The sequence below is a fragment of the Sitophilus oryzae genome, unplaced genomic scaffold (genome assembly GCF_002938485.1).
Source record: "Sitophilus oryzae breed Bouriz unplaced genomic scaffold, Soryzae_2.0 scaffold_170_pilon_pilon, whole genome shotgun sequence".
Classification (NCBI taxonomy): Eukaryota; Metazoa; Arthropoda; class Insecta; order Coleoptera; family Curculionidae; genus Sitophilus; species Sitophilus oryzae.
This window is the reverse complement of record NW_022146402.1, coordinates 642,306-662,675: the sequence shown is the minus strand read 5'-3', so window position 1 is coordinate 662,675 and position 20,370 is coordinate 642,306. Positions and strand designations below refer to the sequence as shown.

Sequence of the window (20,370 nt, the reverse complement as noted above, 5' to 3'; positions counted from 1 at the left end):
ACTATCAGAATATAAACGAAAATAAAATAAAAAAGTTGTGATCCGGTTTCGAACTCTGGATCATCGGTTCATAGTCGGAAACTCTACGCGCTGCGCTATGGAGACTTGTTCGATTTATATTCAATACTAGCATTTTACGGACTCAATAAAAAAATATGATCTTCTTCCGATGCGCAGTAGTGAACGCAACGAGTATCGGCAGAAATGGGCCGCAAGCAGTTCCAGAGAGCATAGTAAAAGATAAATCACAGAGTCAGCTTTCTTAAAATACTTTCTCGAAAACGTTGCTAGCTCTTAAACCATTAGGCAACTTCTCGCATATACTTGTGCTGTGCGTCATCAGTTTTTACAAGTATATAGGACCTACATTTTATCGCGAAATCTGATCGGCACTATTTGTGAGATTGAACTAGTAGTTAAACCGATCTGGTTATTAAAACTGGATTTTAACTTGTAAGACAGTGATGTTGACAGCTTAATGGAAAATTAAATGTATTAAAAAGAGATAAAAGTTGGGATGATACAAAGAACAGTAAACTAATCGAGGGTTGTCTCACTCGGGTGCAAAATGTACACGTACTGCCAAAATATCCTTCCACTGCTAAGCGACTGCCAATGACTATGAAGAAGACTGCCTATGACTGCCATGTAAATATTATACGCGACTGCCATAAGACTGCCAATGACTGCCAGCGACTGCCAAGAAAATGTACATGTAATTCCAATAGTGAGACACCCCTCGAAACTAATATTAAAATAAATATAAAAAAATAATTAGGTTAACTGGTCTTAGGTTGATACATTTCTTCTACGCGGTATTGCCAACAATTAGTTTCTCATTTTATTACAGCTGTAATAGATTATTGAAAGATATAAATAATATTAATAGATATTAAATGAAAATTTTTATATATTTTTTTCTACACACATTTTACTACAAACGTAAAAACCGGCAACACTGTATGCCGCTTTTTATTTTGTCTCTCTGTCTGTCCGGTTATTTGTATTTATCTCTGTCGCATCCATTAAAATACAGACCACGCAGATGAAGTGACCAGGGCTAGTATACCGAAGGTGGTTTTCTTTGAGGTGCGAAAAGAATGCAGTTTTCTCAAAATGTCAATAATAAAAAGTTTCCTTTTGTAAAGACAATCCGGAAATATACTGTATATAAAAAGTAAACTAAAGTAATTACACTTATTTATATACTTTTTAGTTTACGATCATTCACAATGTCTAAAAAAATACGGTCGGGTATTTCGCGTGCAGTCTAAAAAATACCCCAGTGATTAATCAATGCAATCAAAACACGCTTACGGCTACGTCAATATGCTTACGGCGTGTTTTGATTGCTATTATCTAGACCAACCTTTCACTACACCTCGATACCTGTGAAAAAAATAAAAAAAAATTATATTTGTAGAATTTGACCCAGTACATCTCGATCCGCAAGCGACCGCCTTACTAATAGAGGTACAGCTGCTTTTGCAAATAGGCTATAGGCTTGGTGCATTTCAGTTGATTTCAACAAATTCCGACCGCAGCGCACTCTACGGCAGAAATCAGAAATTTCAATATATAGTTCACGCCGCCGTCATGTCTATCGCATTAAAATAATATTGAAATCGGGGTTTTGTCATAATATTTAAGTATTTTAGTTTTTTGCTACTGCAGTTATTGAGACTATAAAACACTCAGGTAGGTACGAGGTTTGTGTGATGTAACGCTGTTTCGGGTAGTAAAAAATAAGTGAAAAAGAATTCGAACTAGGCGTCGTGTTGTGTTGTGACAATTTCAAATGTTAATAAAATTGACAAAAAAATGTAACGTGTAAAGGAGAACGTAAGTAAGGCGTTGTTGGGTGCAATAATAATCAATAACTCAACTTTCCCGTATATTCAACTCTCCCGAAATAACATTTTATAGCTTCATAGTTTCTCACGCCGGCGCCGATTTGATCAAAAGCAAAAATGAATTCAAGCAGTTCAACGAAACAAATGAGTAAACAAAGTGCCCGTTACATAATCGAAAAATTATATAGACATACTATGAGAGGATAAAATATAATATATAATGGCAATATTAATGATATACTTTTTTTCATCATTTTATAACATCTTCTAAAATTATAATTATGTACATTTAAAAAAATTCGTTATAGCCGAAATAGCCCCAATTATGACCCCACTAGCAAAACCGGTGATTAAAACTATGCTCGCTACCGTAGTTTGTTGAACTCTATCCGAAAAGTTTTTTTATCTGGAATAATAAATAATAATAATACAGGTTAAATCTTCTGAAGAGATCAAAATATTTAGTTTTTTATTTTTATTAGAATTTTCACAAATTATACTTATTTACACTTATTATAAATTTTTCGTATACTCTCTATTTAAACCCCTGTATTTGTAAATTATACTAGTTGTTTACGATATTCTCCGATGGTGGCAGCACCGGCGAAAAATGGCACCGCAAGTCCATTAAAGCTATTTTAATCCATATTTATATTTTCTAGTCTATTTAGTGCGGTTCTACTTATTTTTATAAAATTAGCAATTTTGTTAGTTACATAACAAGAACTGTAGGTAATAAATTTGAAATATCTTGACTAAAATACTGTTAATAGATAAATAATGTTAATTATAAGAGCACTTACTTGGTATTCCATATGACAAGGAGCATGTTCAATTTCTTCTTTAATATTTTCAGCAACGTCATTTTTTTCATTTCCTTCAACCTCGTATATTGGTACTTCATCGTTTACAAAGATATCACGCGATTGACAGCCGATTACATATGACGAAAGCAATATTATCCACAGCGTATCCATGTTATCTGGATGTGGACGCGTATGGTTATGCCTTTTGCTTTTATTTGGAATTTAGGAACTCATACAAGTGATTTTCCAATTAGTTCTTTTTTTATTATTGTTTTATTTGGCTTCATTTTATGTGGTAGGAATAAATGAATGAATTAATTGGGGTAAACAAGTTTATTTTCAGACAGAGATATTTTTACAGGGTGTTTATTGATTTGGTTTGGTTTGTGTGTAAAAATGTTGTTTTTTTTTCTTAAATGGAAAAACTTACTGCAATAATAGTACACTCAGTAATGGCAGGCAAATATTATTTTCTTTTTCCACGGTAAATATTATTGAAGGATATATGCAGTTTATGTGACCTATGTAGATTTGTTGAATAAGATAAGTAGGCAAGTATATTTCAAAATTTAATTTTCATCTGATTAATTTTAAACAATTATTGCGAAATGTATTCAAAAGAGAGTCAGCCAAACGATTTTTGGGACTATTACAAAAAATCTTTACTTTTAAAATTAGTCACATTTCTTCAATTACCGCAAAAATTAGACGCTAATTAATTTGACTTTAAGAACGAGGGTAGTTTGATAAGTTACCAACTTTACTGTATTTACGACAACCACTCATGTAAGTTAATCTCTACAAAAAAAAACTATTTTCTAAAAGCTCTCCCTGTCTGGCCAACGGTGTCAAATTGGCTTGCAAATGATTAATCAGGACATTCACTATATAATTTTACACAAAATATAAATCCAAAAAGAAAAATCCAAATAGTGATCGTCATTCCAAAAGACAAACTTTCACACTAATTTTTTTCATCATATATTTCTTCATCATTAAGAAATACATTAAAAATATATTAAAATCTAACATTTCTAATGAGTATTTAAATAGTTTAGTTTCTATAAACATTAAAATAAACTGTAGGCAAATAAATAAACAAAAATATTGCACAATATCGTGACAACTAAATGTTCGGACACTTTAAAAAATAACTGTTCTAATATGGCATTACATCGGCATGAACTTTTGCAACCACTGCATGTCTGTTTGGCATTGTTTTTATTAATGATTGACATGCGCCAGAGTAAAAATTTTGCCATAATTCACTTAATATCATCGTCAAATGGGCAACGGTTTCTTGGGGATCGTGGCGCAATTTTTGTTTTGTTTTATGCCACATGTCTCGATATGCCTCGATAACATTAAGGTCCGGAGGGGACCTTAATGTTCATATCCCTAAACCATTTTTTAGTAGTTTTAGCCATTTGGCATGCCCCGCCATCCTGTTAAATATAAAATTCATATCCTGCTAAAGGTCTCTCGCACTTGGCACAAAACTGTTTTTCAAAATTTCTTGATATTTTGACACATTAGTTGTGCCTTTCTACCACCTCATACCTTCCTAGACCCATTGCGGACATAAACTCTAAAAGCATAATGTCTTTAGGAAATTCTACTGTCTATCTTTCATAAAGATCATGCATCCGTGCAGATGTAATCCTTAAACTTGCAATTTGTGATTAGAATTATCAGCGTTGGATTGGAACTTCTGATGTCACAAACTACAAAAATGACATTAAGGTAAAATATTTAATTATTTCCCAATCCGACGCTAATAATTCCAATCGCAAATGGCAAGTGCACGAATTACATGTGCACATGAGCCACCTTAATATCGATATAATTAACACCGCTAGAGTGTCTATTGGATAAAGATTGCCTCAAAAGGACAGTGAATTTTCCTAAAGGCATTATGATTTGAAGGAGTAATGTCCAAAATAGGCCCAGAAAAGTATGAGGTGGTAGAAGGCATAATTGATGCGTCAAAAAATCAAAAAATTTTGAAAAATATTCTTGTGTCAAGTGGGAAGGACAAAGGTCCTTGTAAGGAATTGTTCTGGTAAAGAGCAGGACAATAATTTTATATTTCAACAGGATGGCGGGGCATACCATACAGCTAAAACTACTAAAAAATGGTTTAGGGGCATGAACATTAAGGTCCCCTCATGGCCTTCGCACAGTCCGGACCTTAATATTATCGGGACATGTGACATAAATCAAAACAAAAATTGTGCCACGATCCCCAAGAAACCGTTACCCATTTGACGATGATATTAAGTGAATTATGGCAAAATTTTTAATCTGGCGTATGCCAATCATTAATAAAAACAATGCCAAACAGGCTTGCAGTGGTTGCAAAAGTTCATGCCGATGTACGCCATATTAGAACAGCATTTTTAAACTGAACATTTAGTTGTCACGATATTGTGCAATCTCTTTGTTTATTTATTGGCCTACAGTTTATTTTAATGTTTATAGAAACTAAACTATTTAAATACTCATTAGAAATGTTAGATTTTAATATATTTTTAATGTATTTCTTAAATGTAAATAATTCAGTTAATGAAAATAAAAATTTTTAATAAATTTTTGTTTGTCCGAACATTTAGTTGTTAGGACTCGTATATCACTGTAATCACAAAACTTCAATCTATCTCCGTATTGTAACGGCATTTTAAATTATGCCTTTATTTTAGAGAAAATTTACTCCAAACATAAGGAATATGTTGTTGATGTTTGATCATCAAAATCTTAAAAATAAAGAAGTTGTCTAAAAATGTGCTACAATACGGATATAGTGTAATCCTTTATCTTTAATTTCCTTCTTCACTTGTGTAAAAATACCTAGCCAGTTTTACATAAAACGTTAAATGCCGAACGCTTATCTTGCTACTTTTTCGGACTAATGAAATGGACTCCCCCCTTGCTAAAATCTCTCCACACCCTCTGCTCGTGATACATGACAACAGACAGTAAAGGGTGCCTGGTATAATGGACAGGGTAGTCCCATCCGGCATCGTTATATGTCTTAGTACAATTCCATAGCCACGACACTACAACCAAGGACAAGACAATGATATGCTTCTTAGAGCCAGCCAAAGTGCCAGGGACAAGCTTCTCCACCAACAATAGGGTCTCGCATTTCCTAGAGGAAGATTTTGTAGCATTGTGAAGTCTGAAACTTTTCAGACTACCCTCGTATTTACATCTAAATTAAAAAAACATATTTTTCCAATTTAATACATTTTACAAGAACATATTTAGCTTATCCTTTGCCGCTTGGCTTCATATTTAACTCGTGGTTAGCAACGATGCGTGAAATCAAAATAGTTTTACAAAACACACGTCCTTTAAATGTCAACCCACCGCAAAAATTCGTTGTTACTCTTCATGGAATTCTTAAAATGTATAAAATCGCCGATGATTTGAATCGATTAGTTTAGTGTTCTTTGACAGATCACAAGGGATTTTTTGAACCATTATGAATATCGCGACGAGTTTTTGGATCGTATTTTGGGTCGGTGTGTCGGTCCAAGGCAGAGAACTCAGTTCTGTGTATATGAAAACGTCAAAATCGGACGATCAAGCGATGCTAGGCTCTGAATTCTCTTATGGAGCGGAGATTCCTGCGGATTTGTACGAGAGTGATAGTGTAGAGTCTCCTAAGACACCGGTCAACTTCGAAAATGACCCTGCTTTCGTAGAAAGGTAAGCTATTATAATTTTTAATTGATTGAAGTTTTAACAAAGTTATCTATACATAGTATAAATGAACAAGTACAAAAAAATAAGAAGGGAAACAGCGTGTATTACAAAATAAGGGAAGTGTTCGTATAAAATGTTTCGATTTGGCGTTTCGTACGGAACTATATATACATGGCGAACCAAAATTACAATGCTATTGAATTTTTCCAATAAATTTTGAATGCTATACAGGTTGGCGCACCTAATTCACCTCGGTTGATTATACGAAAACGGAAGAATATAGAAGCAAAATATTTTATGGGTATATGTGGGGAGGTAATGTGCACATTTTAAAATTATACTGAAATATTCAGGGTGTTTCAAAAGTAAGATCCACACCAAAGTTATATTTTTTCTTATAGAACACCCGGTATTTTATTTCATTTTTGGATTCTTGGACCCAAAAAAAGGTATTTATTATAAGAGTTTGATATGTTTAAAAGCTTTGGTTCTTGAGATATTTAAAGATATTAAAATATGCATGCTATAATAAAAAAGTTTGTCATAACACCTTGTACATTACTTTTCAGAATTAATTCTTCTGCTGACTTTCAAGTCAGAGAAATAAACTTTACTAAAAAATTTGATTGCTTCCTTAAATGTATACAGGGGTATGAAAAATTGCTGGTCTATTTTAATTATTTATTTTACATAAAAACTTCGTTATTTCAAATGCAACACTATGTATTTTTTAAAATAAGCCGAGGCAGATTTAAATTAAATATAGGGTTTCCTATACCTATCTGGCTCAGATTTTGAATAAAAAGCGATTTTTCAATAAAATTGTAATCAAGGTAGCTGGTGTTGCCATAGTAATTTTCTAGTAACACTTAGTAGCTATTTTCGAAATCGACATTAGTTTATGGACTTTATTTAAATTTATAACAGGTTATTTTTATTTACTTTATCTGCAATAAGGTTAATAAGTAAGTAATTATTATTTTATCAAGAAAATTAAGCAGTAACTGCTACTATAATTAAATAAAAGTAAACTGTTATAAATTTAAATAAAGTCTATAAACTATTGTCGATTTTGAAAATAGCTACTAACTGTCACTAGTAAATTGCCATGGCGACACCAGCCATTTTGATTGCCATTTTATTGGAAAATCGCTTTTTATTCAAAAACGAGTCAGATAGGTATAGAAAACTCTAATATAATTTGAACGAGCGTTTAAATCTGCTTCGACTTATTTTAAAAAATACATAGTGTTGTATTTGAAATAACGAAGTTTTTATGTAAAATAAATAATTAAAATAGACCAGCAATTTTTCATACCCCTGTATACATTTAAGGAAGCAATCAAATTTTTTAGTAAAGTTTATTTCTCTGACTTGAAAGTCAGCAGAAGAATTAATTCTGAAAAGTAATGTACAAGGTGTTATGACAAACTTTTTTGTTATAGCATGCACATTTAAATATCTTTAAATATCTCAAAAACCAAAGCTTTTAAACATATCAAACCCTTATAATAAATGCGTTTTTTTGGGTCCAAGAATCCAAAAATAAAATAAAATACCGGGTGTGTGTGTGTTCCATAAGAAAAAATATAACTTTGGTATGAATCTTAGTTCTGACATATCCTGTACATTTGAAAGTAATTTTAAATTATGCACATTGGCTCTCTACATATACCCATAACAATTTTTGTTTCTACATCGTATAATCAACCGAGGCGAATGAGGTGCGCCACCCTGTATACATAATTCATTTCAGTATTTCTTTTTGAACCCTTAAGGAAGGTAAAATTAGAACATATTAAATACTGAAGGTTTCATGACATCTCGTTATTTTTTATATACAGAGGGTGGCGCACCTCATTCGCCTCGGTTGATTATACAAAAACTGGTAATTGGTTCTTTTACAGAAAATCCAATATATCTACAAGTCATCGTAATATAAATCAAACAACTACTTCTTCGTGTTTCCTGATAAAATAATAAATACTTATTAAATTATTGTAGGTAAATTATATAAAAGTAAACTGTTATAAATTTAAATAAAATCTATAAATTAATGGCGATTTTGAAAATAGCTACTGTCACTAGAAAATTGCCATGGTGACATCAGCCATCTTGATTGTCATTTTACTGAAAAATCGCTTTTTATTTAAAATCTGAGCCAGATAGGTATAGGAAACCCTAATATAGTTTGCAAGATTAAATTTAAATCTGCTTCGACTTACTTTAAAAAAAATACAGCGAGTGTTGCAATAACGAAGATATTATGTAAAATAATTATTTAAAATAGACTAGATATGTTTGATACCCCTCTATACATTTAAGGAAGCAATCCATTTTTTTAAGAAAGTTTAATCAACAAGTTAAGTTTATTTCTCTGGCTTAAAAGTCAACACAAGAATTAATTCTGAAGAGTAATGTACAGGGTGGGTCAAATTCGACGCTTTTAAATGGAAACACCCTTTTCTATAGGAGATAGACGAAAACTAATATCGGTGTCTGGTGCTCAATTTTCATTAAAAACATTATGGTGAAAACCGAAAATAAATATCTGTTACCGTTACGGAGTTACGGGGTGTTTTTCAAAAATGTGCATTTTTAACAAATCGCTGTAACTTTTTTGCTATGGAAAATTTTGTATTTCTATGAAAACATTTCCAAAGCACTTATTTACGTAGAATTTAATGGTCTAAGTATAATTTTTTTAAAATTAATAATTTAAGAGTTATCAACAGAAAAATTAATTTTTTATTTGGGACACCTTCTATATTTTTAATTAGCTGAAAAGAATTTAAAATTACCTTTCCAAAAATATAGCACACTTGATATTTTGTTATAATCTCCTTCGAAATACAAAATTTTTTAAAGTTCGCCACTTTTAACTAGTAGGCTTTGGACCCTCTATGGATGATATTTCCTTAATGGAACTCGAAAACATATTTTTCCAGCAAGACGGCGCACCACCTATGAACGCTGAATTTATCAGCAAATGTTTGCAGCCAATTTTAAGAATAATTGAATACTTAACCAACATCCCAGCCAGTAACGTTGGCCGTCGAGGCCGCCTGACTTAGTGCCCATGGATCTAATCCTATGGATATATTTGCGGACGAATAAGGCTCCTTATTCTTCCGTATAATCTAGACAAGAATTAGAAATACTTAGCAGTTATGAGAGGGTATCTTTCACCCCCACTGAGTTAATGAATTCCGCGAGAAATGTTCAAAAACTGCCCCGTCTGTCCATAACAGAAGACGGTCGATATGTCGAACACCTGTAACAAAATCTTATGTGTTGATTTGCTATTTATTTTTATTGTTATTAGATATAGTTTAAATGTGTTGATGTTGGCTAAATATATTTTAAATTGTTATAAAATTCTGCAGCTCTCATAGCAAATATTATTTTCGTTTTAATTGATGTTCACAGCTAGAATTTGTTTGCATTACAGCCGGAGCCGTTCAAAGCCTACTTATTTAAAGCGGGTGAATTTTTATATACTCTATATCTCGAAGAAGAATCTAGCAAAATATCAAGTGTGTTATATTTTTGGAAATGTAATTTTAAATTATTTTAAATAAATTAAAAATATACAGGGTGTCCCATATAAAAAATCAAATTTTCTGTTGATAATTCTTAAATTATTAATTTTAAAAAAATTATATTTAAACCATTAAATTCTACGTAAAAAGGTGCTTTGGGAATGTTTTCATAAAAATACAAAATTTTCCATAGCAAAAAAGTAATTTGTTAAAAATGCATATTTTTGAAAAACACCCCGTAACTCCGAAACGGTAACAGATATCGATATGCGGTTTTCACCATCATGTTTTTGACAAAAATTGAGCTCCAGACACCGATATTAGTTTTTGTCTATCTCCTATAGAAAAGGGTGTTTCCATTTAAAAGCGTCGAATTTGACCCACCCTGTACAGGGTGTTGACAAACTTTTTTTATTACAGCATGCATATTTAAATATCCTTAAATATCTTAAAAACCAAATCTTTTAACATATTAAACCCTTTTTATAAATGCCTTATTTTTTGCCCAATAATCCAAAAATGAAATAAAATACCGGGAACACGGATATAAGACCGGGAAGAAAAAATATCACTTTGGTATGGATCTTAGTTCTGACACACCCTGTACATTTGAAAATAATTTTAAATTATGCACCATCCCCTCCCCACATATACCTATAAAAATTTTGTTTCTCCATCTTTCCGTTTTTGTATAATCAACAAATCAACCAAGGCGAATGAGGTGCGCCACCCTGTAATATAGAGAAACAATCCTTTAATATTTAGGACTTAAAAACGTCCTAAATCAAAATGCATTTATATTTATTGCTTAATATATAAATATGCTTAATACTTTTATGTAACGCTAAATAGATAATAATCGATTCTTGTTACATTTTTTGTTCTTGTTCACTCTTGATTGTATTTGTACTGAATTACCAACTATACGTCATGTATAGTATGCATCATGACCAGTATTCCGAAAAACTTAGGTTTAATCAGGTTACCTATCTTTTTTCAGGATTTAATAGATATAATGAATGATACAAATACATATATTTTTACATCAAAGTTGCATTAAAGTAAAGTTAAAGTTATTTAATATTCATTCTTTATGATAATTTGAATTCGTTCCTTTTTTAGATACGCTAAAGCTGTTCCAATATCATCATACGAGGTTCGACAATTGCTACCTCAAGAAAAAGTGCAGTATGTTCCATATTCTATTGTGGATTATTACAAAAACCTTGGGTTAGTATCTTCAACAATTTTAACACTGATCAAATTTGTATTTAAACTTAAAATGTTCTTAGTTTATTGAGACTCTAAGTTGATCTAAGTTCTTAAACTATAAAATAATCAACGTCAAGATGTACCAAATACAAACAAACATATGAGGCATAAACGTTAACAATAATACTATAGTAATATAATATTACTCCAGTATTACGTGTACTCGTATGTGTCATGAATTTGTGAATTTGATTTCAAAAAATTCCGACCTCAGCGCTGTATGCGGCAGAAATCGGAAATTTTAGCTTTAAATTTCATACCGTCCCGGTTACAGTTCATGTTGATCGCATTAAAATAAAATTGAAATCGTGTTTTTTTCATAATATTTAAGTATTTTAGTTTTTTGCTGGTGCAGTTATTGAAACTATAAAACACTCAGGTACGAGGTTGTGTAATGTAACGCTGTTTCAGGTAGTAAAAATTAAGTGAAAAAGAACTCGAACTGGGCGTCGCGTTGTGTTCTGACAATTTCAAATGTTAATAAAATTGCCAAAAAATAGTATTCATAAGAATAACATTCAATAACTCAACTCTCCCGAATCAACATTTTATAGCTTCACAGCTTCAAGCAGTTCGACGAAACAAGTGAGTAAACAAACTCCCCATTACATAATTAATAAATTAAATAGACATATATTATGAGAGGATAAAATATAATTTGCAATAATAATGGTATACTCTTTTTAATCAACTAGTGCTTAATTTTTTTATGAATATCTTCTAACATTATAATTAGTACCTTCAAAAAATTTCGTTATAGCCGAAATAGCTTAAGTTATGTCCCAACTAGCAAAGCCGGTGCGTAAAATTATCCTCGCTACTGTAGTTGAACTCATCTAAAAAGTTTTATTAGCTTCAATAATAAATTATAATACAAGTTAGACCTTCTGAAGATATCAAAATATTTACTTTTTTATTTTTTTTAGAATTTTCACAAATTATACTTCCTAACACTTGAATAATTATATAAACTTTTTTTCCGTATACTCTTTATTTAAACCCGTGTATTTGTATATACAGATTGTTTTCGATATTCTCCGATGGTGGCAGCACCGGCGGAGAATGCATCAAGCCTATACCTATATTCTTATCAATAATATTGTACTGACTAGGTACTGGGTGGGGCACCGTCGTTGGAAACAGGAAATCCTATGCCAATTTTGAATTGTTCAAATATTGGCTCCCTTATTGATTTTACAGCGAAGTCGTAAATAGATTTTTTAAAGGTTTATGTATGGTAAATACTAGTAGTGGGAACTATCGAATGAATACTATCGAAACATTCGATAGTTGCAATTCATTCGAATAATTCGATAGTTAGTAAAAAACATTCGTTGAAAACTATTCGAATAAAAATTATCGAATAGATGCGTCATCTGCCTTGAAATATTGTATTCTAGTAATTCGGCAGCAAAAACCATTCATTTATGAAATTCATTTATTCGTCAGGATCGATTATAATAAAATATTAACTGAATTTTAGTTGTAGCCCGGCGACGTAGGTTTCTTTCCAAGAAACCCGACAGCGGTCGGTGGCAATGCTATGAAAGAAGCCGGCATCTTTGATTTTTTGCGGAGTCAGATATAGATAAGGACACATTATTTTTTTTATTGAGGTGCTAGTATTTACACAGAAAATACATTATGAAGGGCGCTGTTGCCATATTTTGGCATTAGTTGATATTAGCAAAGAATATTATTGTTTGGCTTTAGTTAGTTAGGGATAGTATGTCTATATATTCTGCATTTTTTTTTATTAATATTCTGTTGTTACACTGCAATAATACTTGTTATTTTGGATGTAAGAACATGAAAGTGATTTTTAATGTTTTTAAGCAAAGACTGGTTTAATAAATAATAATAACAGTAATAATTTGTTATACCTATTAACAACAAAATTTAAAATGATTTAATATCAATATTTTTTTAAGTAGTAGCAAAATATAAACAACAAATTAGATGTCAAAATTATTTATATTAGATCCTATTTAAAAATAATATAGTCTTTAAATTTTTTGGCAACGTTGGTTTGTTAAATAATAATAATTACAGAACTAATTTGTTATATTAACAACAAATTTTAAAATCATGAAATATAAACATTTATTAATTTTCTAAGCATGCAGTGTAATGGAACGAAAATATAAATAAAAAATTAGAAATCAAAATTATTTATATTAGGTGCTTTATATCTCTATTTAAAAATTATATTAATTAATTATATTACTTTTACTGGCATTTACTTTAAAAAATAAATGAAATATTTCTTCGCAAAAAACTACATGTAAGAGAATTAGCATAAACAAAATACAAACATCGTTAACTTTTTTTTAAAATTGGCACGTGTAAAACTTTCATTTTAATTTTCTCACCCCATAGTTTGAGTTCGATAACCCCATTTACTTAACCACATTACTTAAATATGATTATTAAGTTCAACTAATTCATATTATTAAAACATCTAAAATACAAATATGTATTTTAAAATTAATTAATAAGTTCATTTCATCTCTCTTAAAATTGCTACTTCTCAAAATTTCCCATTAAAAAATAGACATATACCATATAAAATTAAATAATTGAAAGATCGGACTACGGAAAACCACACAAATTATCGAAAAAATTTTGACCACCTGCACATGCACACAATCGTCAATAAATAAAATTAAAAAATAACTACTATTTTAGTATTTTAACTATTTTAATAAACGCAAAAATAGCACAGTATTTATACGGCGAAGTTATAAAAATTTGGAAGAACCAATAATGCACTGACGCATACAAAAATCAAACGAATACTAAATTTCATTTATCAAAAGCATTCGATAGTCGTGGCTCAACGATAACCATTTAGTCGCACGGCGAGGTTGTCACATATGCTTTAGTATACAAATGAATGAATGATTTTATTCGAATAAAACCATTCGATAGTTGAAATCATTCATTCATTAACCATTCGATAGTCTAATTCATTCGATAGTTCCCATCGCTAGTAAATACACATGCCAAATTTGGATCAACCGATTTTGAGTAATTTAAAAAAAGATTGCAACTATTTTTAAATTAAAACCGTACAAAACAGGTAACAATCAAACACCAGTCAATGGCCAGGTAGGTTTATAAACTATGATTTTGTCATTGTCAAAAGTACCTAATTTAATTTTAATCAGAGATTTTAATATTCAGGAGAAATTAACCGAAACATGTCAGATACACTGTCTAAGCTATTTCTCGCATAGTAGCATTTTATCATGCTCACTTTTTCTTTGTGTGTATAACAATAAATTATTACTAGTACCATAGATAAATGAAACAAGTTTAGATTGGAAAGTGCCCATAAGGACAATGTAAACACTATTTGGCGCTATTCTTGCAACGGTCGCGACCCAAAACTTTTGAAAATTTCGGAGCGGTTCGGCATTTTCCGGAATTATATCGCCAAATATTGTTTATTCAAATTTATTATTATTTTCGTTTAATTTTATAAATAAAATACAGTGTGTTGCATACAAGAAACTTTATTTTATATAAGGACGCATGTATGAAATACCTATGAAACATTGGAAACCGACGTTATGCCACGATCTTCGAGGATTTTTTTGTAGTTCACAGTTCACAGCACAGCTTTTTAAATTTTTAATGCTACTTTTTCACAATTATCACCGGTTGGAGTAAATAAAACTTGAATTAAACTCACAATAATTACTTTCAAAATGGACGCTATAAACACTTTTCGGAATTTCTTTAATGAGAGCGGTTTAGATTTTGAAAGATCATTATGATTTTTGAAGATTCTGACTTTGACAAGACATGGTAGAAAATTATTTCTGTTTTTGTTTGCCGTTGTTCTTAGCGACCGCTATAGCAGCGCCAGTGTATTTTATTTATAAAATTAAACGAAAATAATAATAAATTTGAATAAACAATATTTGGCGATATAATTCCGGAAAAAGCCGAACCGCTCCGAAATTTTCAAAAGTTTTGGGTCGCGACCGTTGCAAGAATAGCGCCAAATAGTGTTTACATTGTCCTTATCGGCACTTTCCAATCTAAACTTGTTTCATTTATCTATGGCTGACACTAAAGTTATGTCGGTTTTTGATTGGTGTTTGATTGTTACCTATTCAGTTTTAATTAAAAAATCGATTCAGATTTTCTCAAATTACTCAAAATTGGCTTGTCCAAAATTGTTCAAACTTGGCATGTGTGCTTACCAAACGTAGAGCTTAAAAAAATCTATTTACACAATTTCGCTATAAAATCAATAGGGGAGTCAATATCTGGACAATTCAAAATTTGCATGGGATTTCCTACGTTTCCAACGACGATGTACCACCCGGTATACAAATTATCTAAATTAACTTCAAATATTTCTTTCAGGGCTCCCCAAGCTGCTGGTTATGGCCAAGGCAACTACATAACAAAATTCATCGACGAACATGGAAACGTATACGACTTGACTGACGTCACAAAATACGGCGTAGCAGACAAATCAGGGTTCGATACGGTTCGTCAATTCGACAAGAAACTAAAAGGCAAACATTCCAACAGCGAAAACAAAGCCTATTATGACGCGAAAGGAGGAAAAAAGGAAAAAGCATTGGAAAAGGACGGAAATTATGCAGTCAGCGACCAATACGGAACAGTCAACCAAGGAGGATCATTTGCGGAGAAAAAAGGACATAAAAAGGGTGGAAATACCAGCGGGTATCACAAAATCTACCGGAAAAATGACTATAACAAACAACATAAGTTCTACGATGTTGCCGACAGGCGAGGACATTTCAGAAAATACGGCAATCTGAACGCCAAAGAAGGCTCAGGAAGTGGATATTACGTAAAGGGCAATAATAGAGGAGAACGGTATGATGGAAAGAAAGTCAGTGCAAAAGGTGTCAAGGACAAAGGTTATTTAGATGAATATTTAAAAAATTATAAAGGCGCTAGTGGAAAGGACGCTTTCGTGAAGGAATACGCTAATTTTGATAAAGATGAGGGTAGTGAAAAAGCGCAGCAACAGTATAGTGCAGATGTTCTAAAATAAGTTCTTTTATGAAAGCCATATATTGACATAGTAGACTTAAGTATGTGTTTTTATTTATATTAACTGTTTTTATTATGTAAATAAATATGTATATAAAAGTTATTGATATTTTTTTACTTTCACAACATAATGCTCTTTGTCAAACCGCTATTCATTAGTACAAATAATATTTCTAGTAGTAAATTCAGTAATAAAAAATAAATCGAACCTTCTCTCAGGATCTCCGGGATGTAGTCTTTGTAAAATGTTTATTTTATATCATTTCAAGTCCATTCGCCGAAATTCCCTCCAAACATCCATCTGCGGAACATTATAACCTTGTTCTCATTTTGTTCTTACGCTATTTCTCTCTCTCTCTCTCTCTCTCTCTCTCTCTCTATCAAATTTAAAGTCACTAAATATCTTAAAAAAAATTATAATAATATACCGTTCTGGCAACTCTTACTTTTGGGTCGGTATTTACATGTGTGGAAGTAAATCGCATAGGGATCTCATTAAGTCGGAGTGAGAGAAATGCGACGGTGTGCTGTTGCGGCGTTTCCACATACATAGGGATAAGGAAAGGCGTACCTGCGTTCGCCGGTTATCGTTAGGGTGTTCATTTTTTTATAACGAGAAAACGTCAGTAATCGCGATAACTTTAAAACTCAACTTTTTAACACATATCTAACACGCGATAACTTAAGAACCATTTTAGTATTGAAACTTCTTTTTTTTATTTTGAAGTTCGGATCTTTTACAAGATGTTTAAGTAAGAAATTCGATAGGCTTGTTTTTTTTTTCATTTAAATTTTTTTAAAAAACCCATCCATTTACTTTTAGTGTATAGCAATTTTCAGCAATCGTGTAACTTTTTTATTTATATAGATTTTCACATACAGAAATATTAAGAAGATTTGTGAGAAAACTACAATCAATTATTTCTAATGGATTTCCAGATATCGATTTTTGAATTCAGAGTTCTAATAGCACCACCACTATGTCGAACACCAACTCAATTCCACTTATTTTTACCAAAAGTACACGTGTTTCTAACTTGCACTTAAAAATTTACAAGCTACAGGGAAAATTACGACTCGTTAATAAATAATCAAATAAAGTATCACGAGACGTAATTAAATTGTGAAGCTGAATGCGTATACATCATGCTTCCTTAGAATTTTAAGTAATGATCGTACTGATTGGGTCGACCGGTCGACCGCAACGAATCTGCTATATTCCCTTCCACGTCTCTTAGCAATGTGCACAGTTTGTCGGTTTATTTCATACTTTTTGCAACGTTTTACTGTTCCCTCTTTGTTCAATACATTATAAACGCACTACCCTCTTCTTATATACGGAAATCTCGACCCGAGACTAACCTTTGCCAACCCTTAGTATATAATAAAAAAACTAGCTGAATTTCGTTCGTATCGTGACGTCATAGGTGATTATAGTGATGGGCAAAACTGTTATTTTTAGATAACAGTTGAAACTGTTATAGTTATTTATAAAAAACAGCTTAAAATAACAGCTTAAAAATAACAGGTTTCTTTATTTTATTGCTAAATATCTGAAAGAGTATGAGGTCGCCGCCAGGCGTATTAACGCAGTTGCAAGTTGCTACAATGACATGCTCGGTGGTAGTATTTCCAGGGTGTCTAAACATTTCTAAATATCGATTGTTATCTAAAATACCTCTCTAAAAACGGTCGTTGTTTACAAATAAGCGCTGTTTACAAATTGCGATATAAAAAAGCCAAAATTCCGCCACTCGTCTATACGTATACATTCCGATCTACCTACGCCTTGCCCCTCGATCGGCGTAGATCCTGAATTGCGTAGCAGTGTACAGGGTGCATCTCACTCGACGGGCAAGAAGCTCTTAGTTATAATTTTACCATTTGTGGTCAAAAAATAGCAATATAAGAAAATGTGTAGTATATTCTTCATAAGTAAACCAACTATACACTAGAGTTCGAATTAATTTTACACTTAAACTAGCGTGTACCCGCGACTTCGTTCGCGTCGAATTAATAATTTGTAATGGTGATGATAAAGCAAAGCAAGAATTTCTATTGACATACAAACTGGATAAAATTTTCTCACATTTGCCAAAAATAAGCTTTAAACGTCGAGCAGTTTAAGCAGAATCGTGGTTAATCAATTACTCAACTTTTTGGAACACCCTGTATTATTTTTTAAAAAATTTCAAAATATGTAAAAAAACAAAATAAATTATGCGTGTCCAAGCGTTTTCCCGAAAGACTAACCGTTTTTTAAATAACAAATATTGTAATATTTGAGGGGCGTTTTCACCCTCTTGGAATTTAAGATTCGAGAAACCCCTCCTTATCGAACCTCAACCCCACAGTCAATCCGTTTGCCAAAAATCAGCTTTAAACGTCAAGCAGTTTAAGCAGAATCGTGATTACTCAATGGTCACATTTTATGAAACACCCTGTATATATTTTTAAAAAATCTTAAAATATGTAAAACAACGAAATAAAATATACGTGTTTAAGAGTTTTTCCGGAAAACTCACCGGTTTTTAAATAAAAAATATTCTAATATTTGAGGGTGGTTTCACCCCCTTTGAATTCGAGTTTCGAAAAATCCCTTCTTATCGAACCTCTACACCCTAAAGTCAATCCGTTTTCCAAAAATCAGCTTTTTACGTCAAGGGCTTTAAGCAGGATCGTGATTAATCAATGACCAGATTTTTCAAAACACCCTGTATACATTTTTAAAAAATCTTAAAATATTATTCTGAAAATTTTTCAGAATAAATAAATACCTAAATATTGAAACTTAATAACGTACTGAAACATACAGCGCCATAATATCTCGACCTCCGCCCGTTATGCTCGTAACAGGTTGAAAAACAATATATCTAAAACAACTGATGCGTTATTCTCCAACCTGTTTCGAACTTCCATCGACAATCGACCGATGCAGCAGCCTTCCTTTCCCACTCCTGTTATCTCGACCGCCAGGCGTTATGCCCGCAACTGTTTCAAAAAACCTGCTTCTTTTATATCCTATTATTTTTAAGCTGTTATAAGCGCGACGATATATATATAAGACCGTCGACGGGATCGACCGAAGCAGCTACGTTCGCCGTAGCGCATTCCCCACTCCGTTGTCCGTTGTCTCGCCGCCTGTATCGATAGTTGACGAAATAACAGGTTTTCCATCCATACTAGTTGTTTTTTGGAATTGCTTCGAGCAGCATAGAATTTCGGGGCGGTGCAGAGCGCCGACTTCGTTTTTCGTTTCACGAGCGGCCGATCTCTACGTGTCGTTATTTTATATCTGTTATTTTTTAGAAGCAGTAACGGTTGCGTTATGTTATTTCTAAATAATTGTTATAAATTAACAGATAGTTAAATAACAACCCATCACTAGGTGATTAAGATGTCTGTACTCCATATTAACAAAACTAATTTTAACTCAAGCTTCTAGTCTTCCCCATTATGGTTCTTAGGTTCTCTATTTCAGCGACTCTTAACATGCTTTTGGTTTTGTTAGTAAATGGGGTAGGTAAATGAACAGACAGTGGTTCGCACACGTAAAACGCATGGAAGAAAACAGGCAACTACGAAAGGAAACCCATGGGTAAGAGACAGCCGGGAAGACCTCCAAAAAGATGGAAAGACAGTTAACAATCCGTCTCCCAAGAACTCCTACATAGGCAATCTTAAAACTAACAAATCGACTAATCTCAAATAAGTAGACGAAGAAGAATTCCTTAAGTTTGTACACTAAAATATTCCAGTGATTTCCTTTTTGATGTACGGAACCCGAAAAGAGACTACTAGAGACAACCGAAATGAGAGTACTACGCAGAATAGCTGGAAAGACGCTTCTGGACAGGGAGAGAAATGAAAGCATATAAGAGCGTGCAAGGTGGAAAACGTAAATGAGTGTACTCAGCAGAAAGGAAGAATGGAACGACCATATCAGCAGAATGGACAACAGAAGGATAGCGAGAGTTGCACGCGACAAATCACCGCTAGGTCGCAGAAGCTTAGGAAGTCCACGAAAACGATGAAGCGACAACTTGTCAGTCTGACCGGTAGAGACGACGAAACCAAACAGGCGATTCGCCTAGTATGAAGAAGGAAGAAGAAGAAGAAGAAGGAACCCGAAAAGAAACATTCAAC

General features: G+C 32.3%; 1 protein-coding gene across 1 annotated transcript; it reads left to right on the top strand.

The window, feature by feature from the left end:
• The first annotated feature begins 5,984 nt into the window (after positions 1 to 5,984).
• LOC115881243 lies at positions 5,985 to 16,278 on the top strand. The gene is made up of 3 exons (XM_030898661.1): positions 5,985 to 6,370; positions 11,032 to 11,139; positions 15,562 to 16,278. The coding sequence occupies exons 1-3, from the start codon at positions 6,144 to 6,146 to the stop codon at positions 16,223 to 16,225; spliced, it is 999 nt and encodes a 332-aa protein (XP_030754521.1). The 5' UTR covers positions 5,985 to 6,143; the 3' UTR covers positions 16,226 to 16,278.
• Positions 16,279 to 20,370: the final 4,092 nt, after the last annotated feature.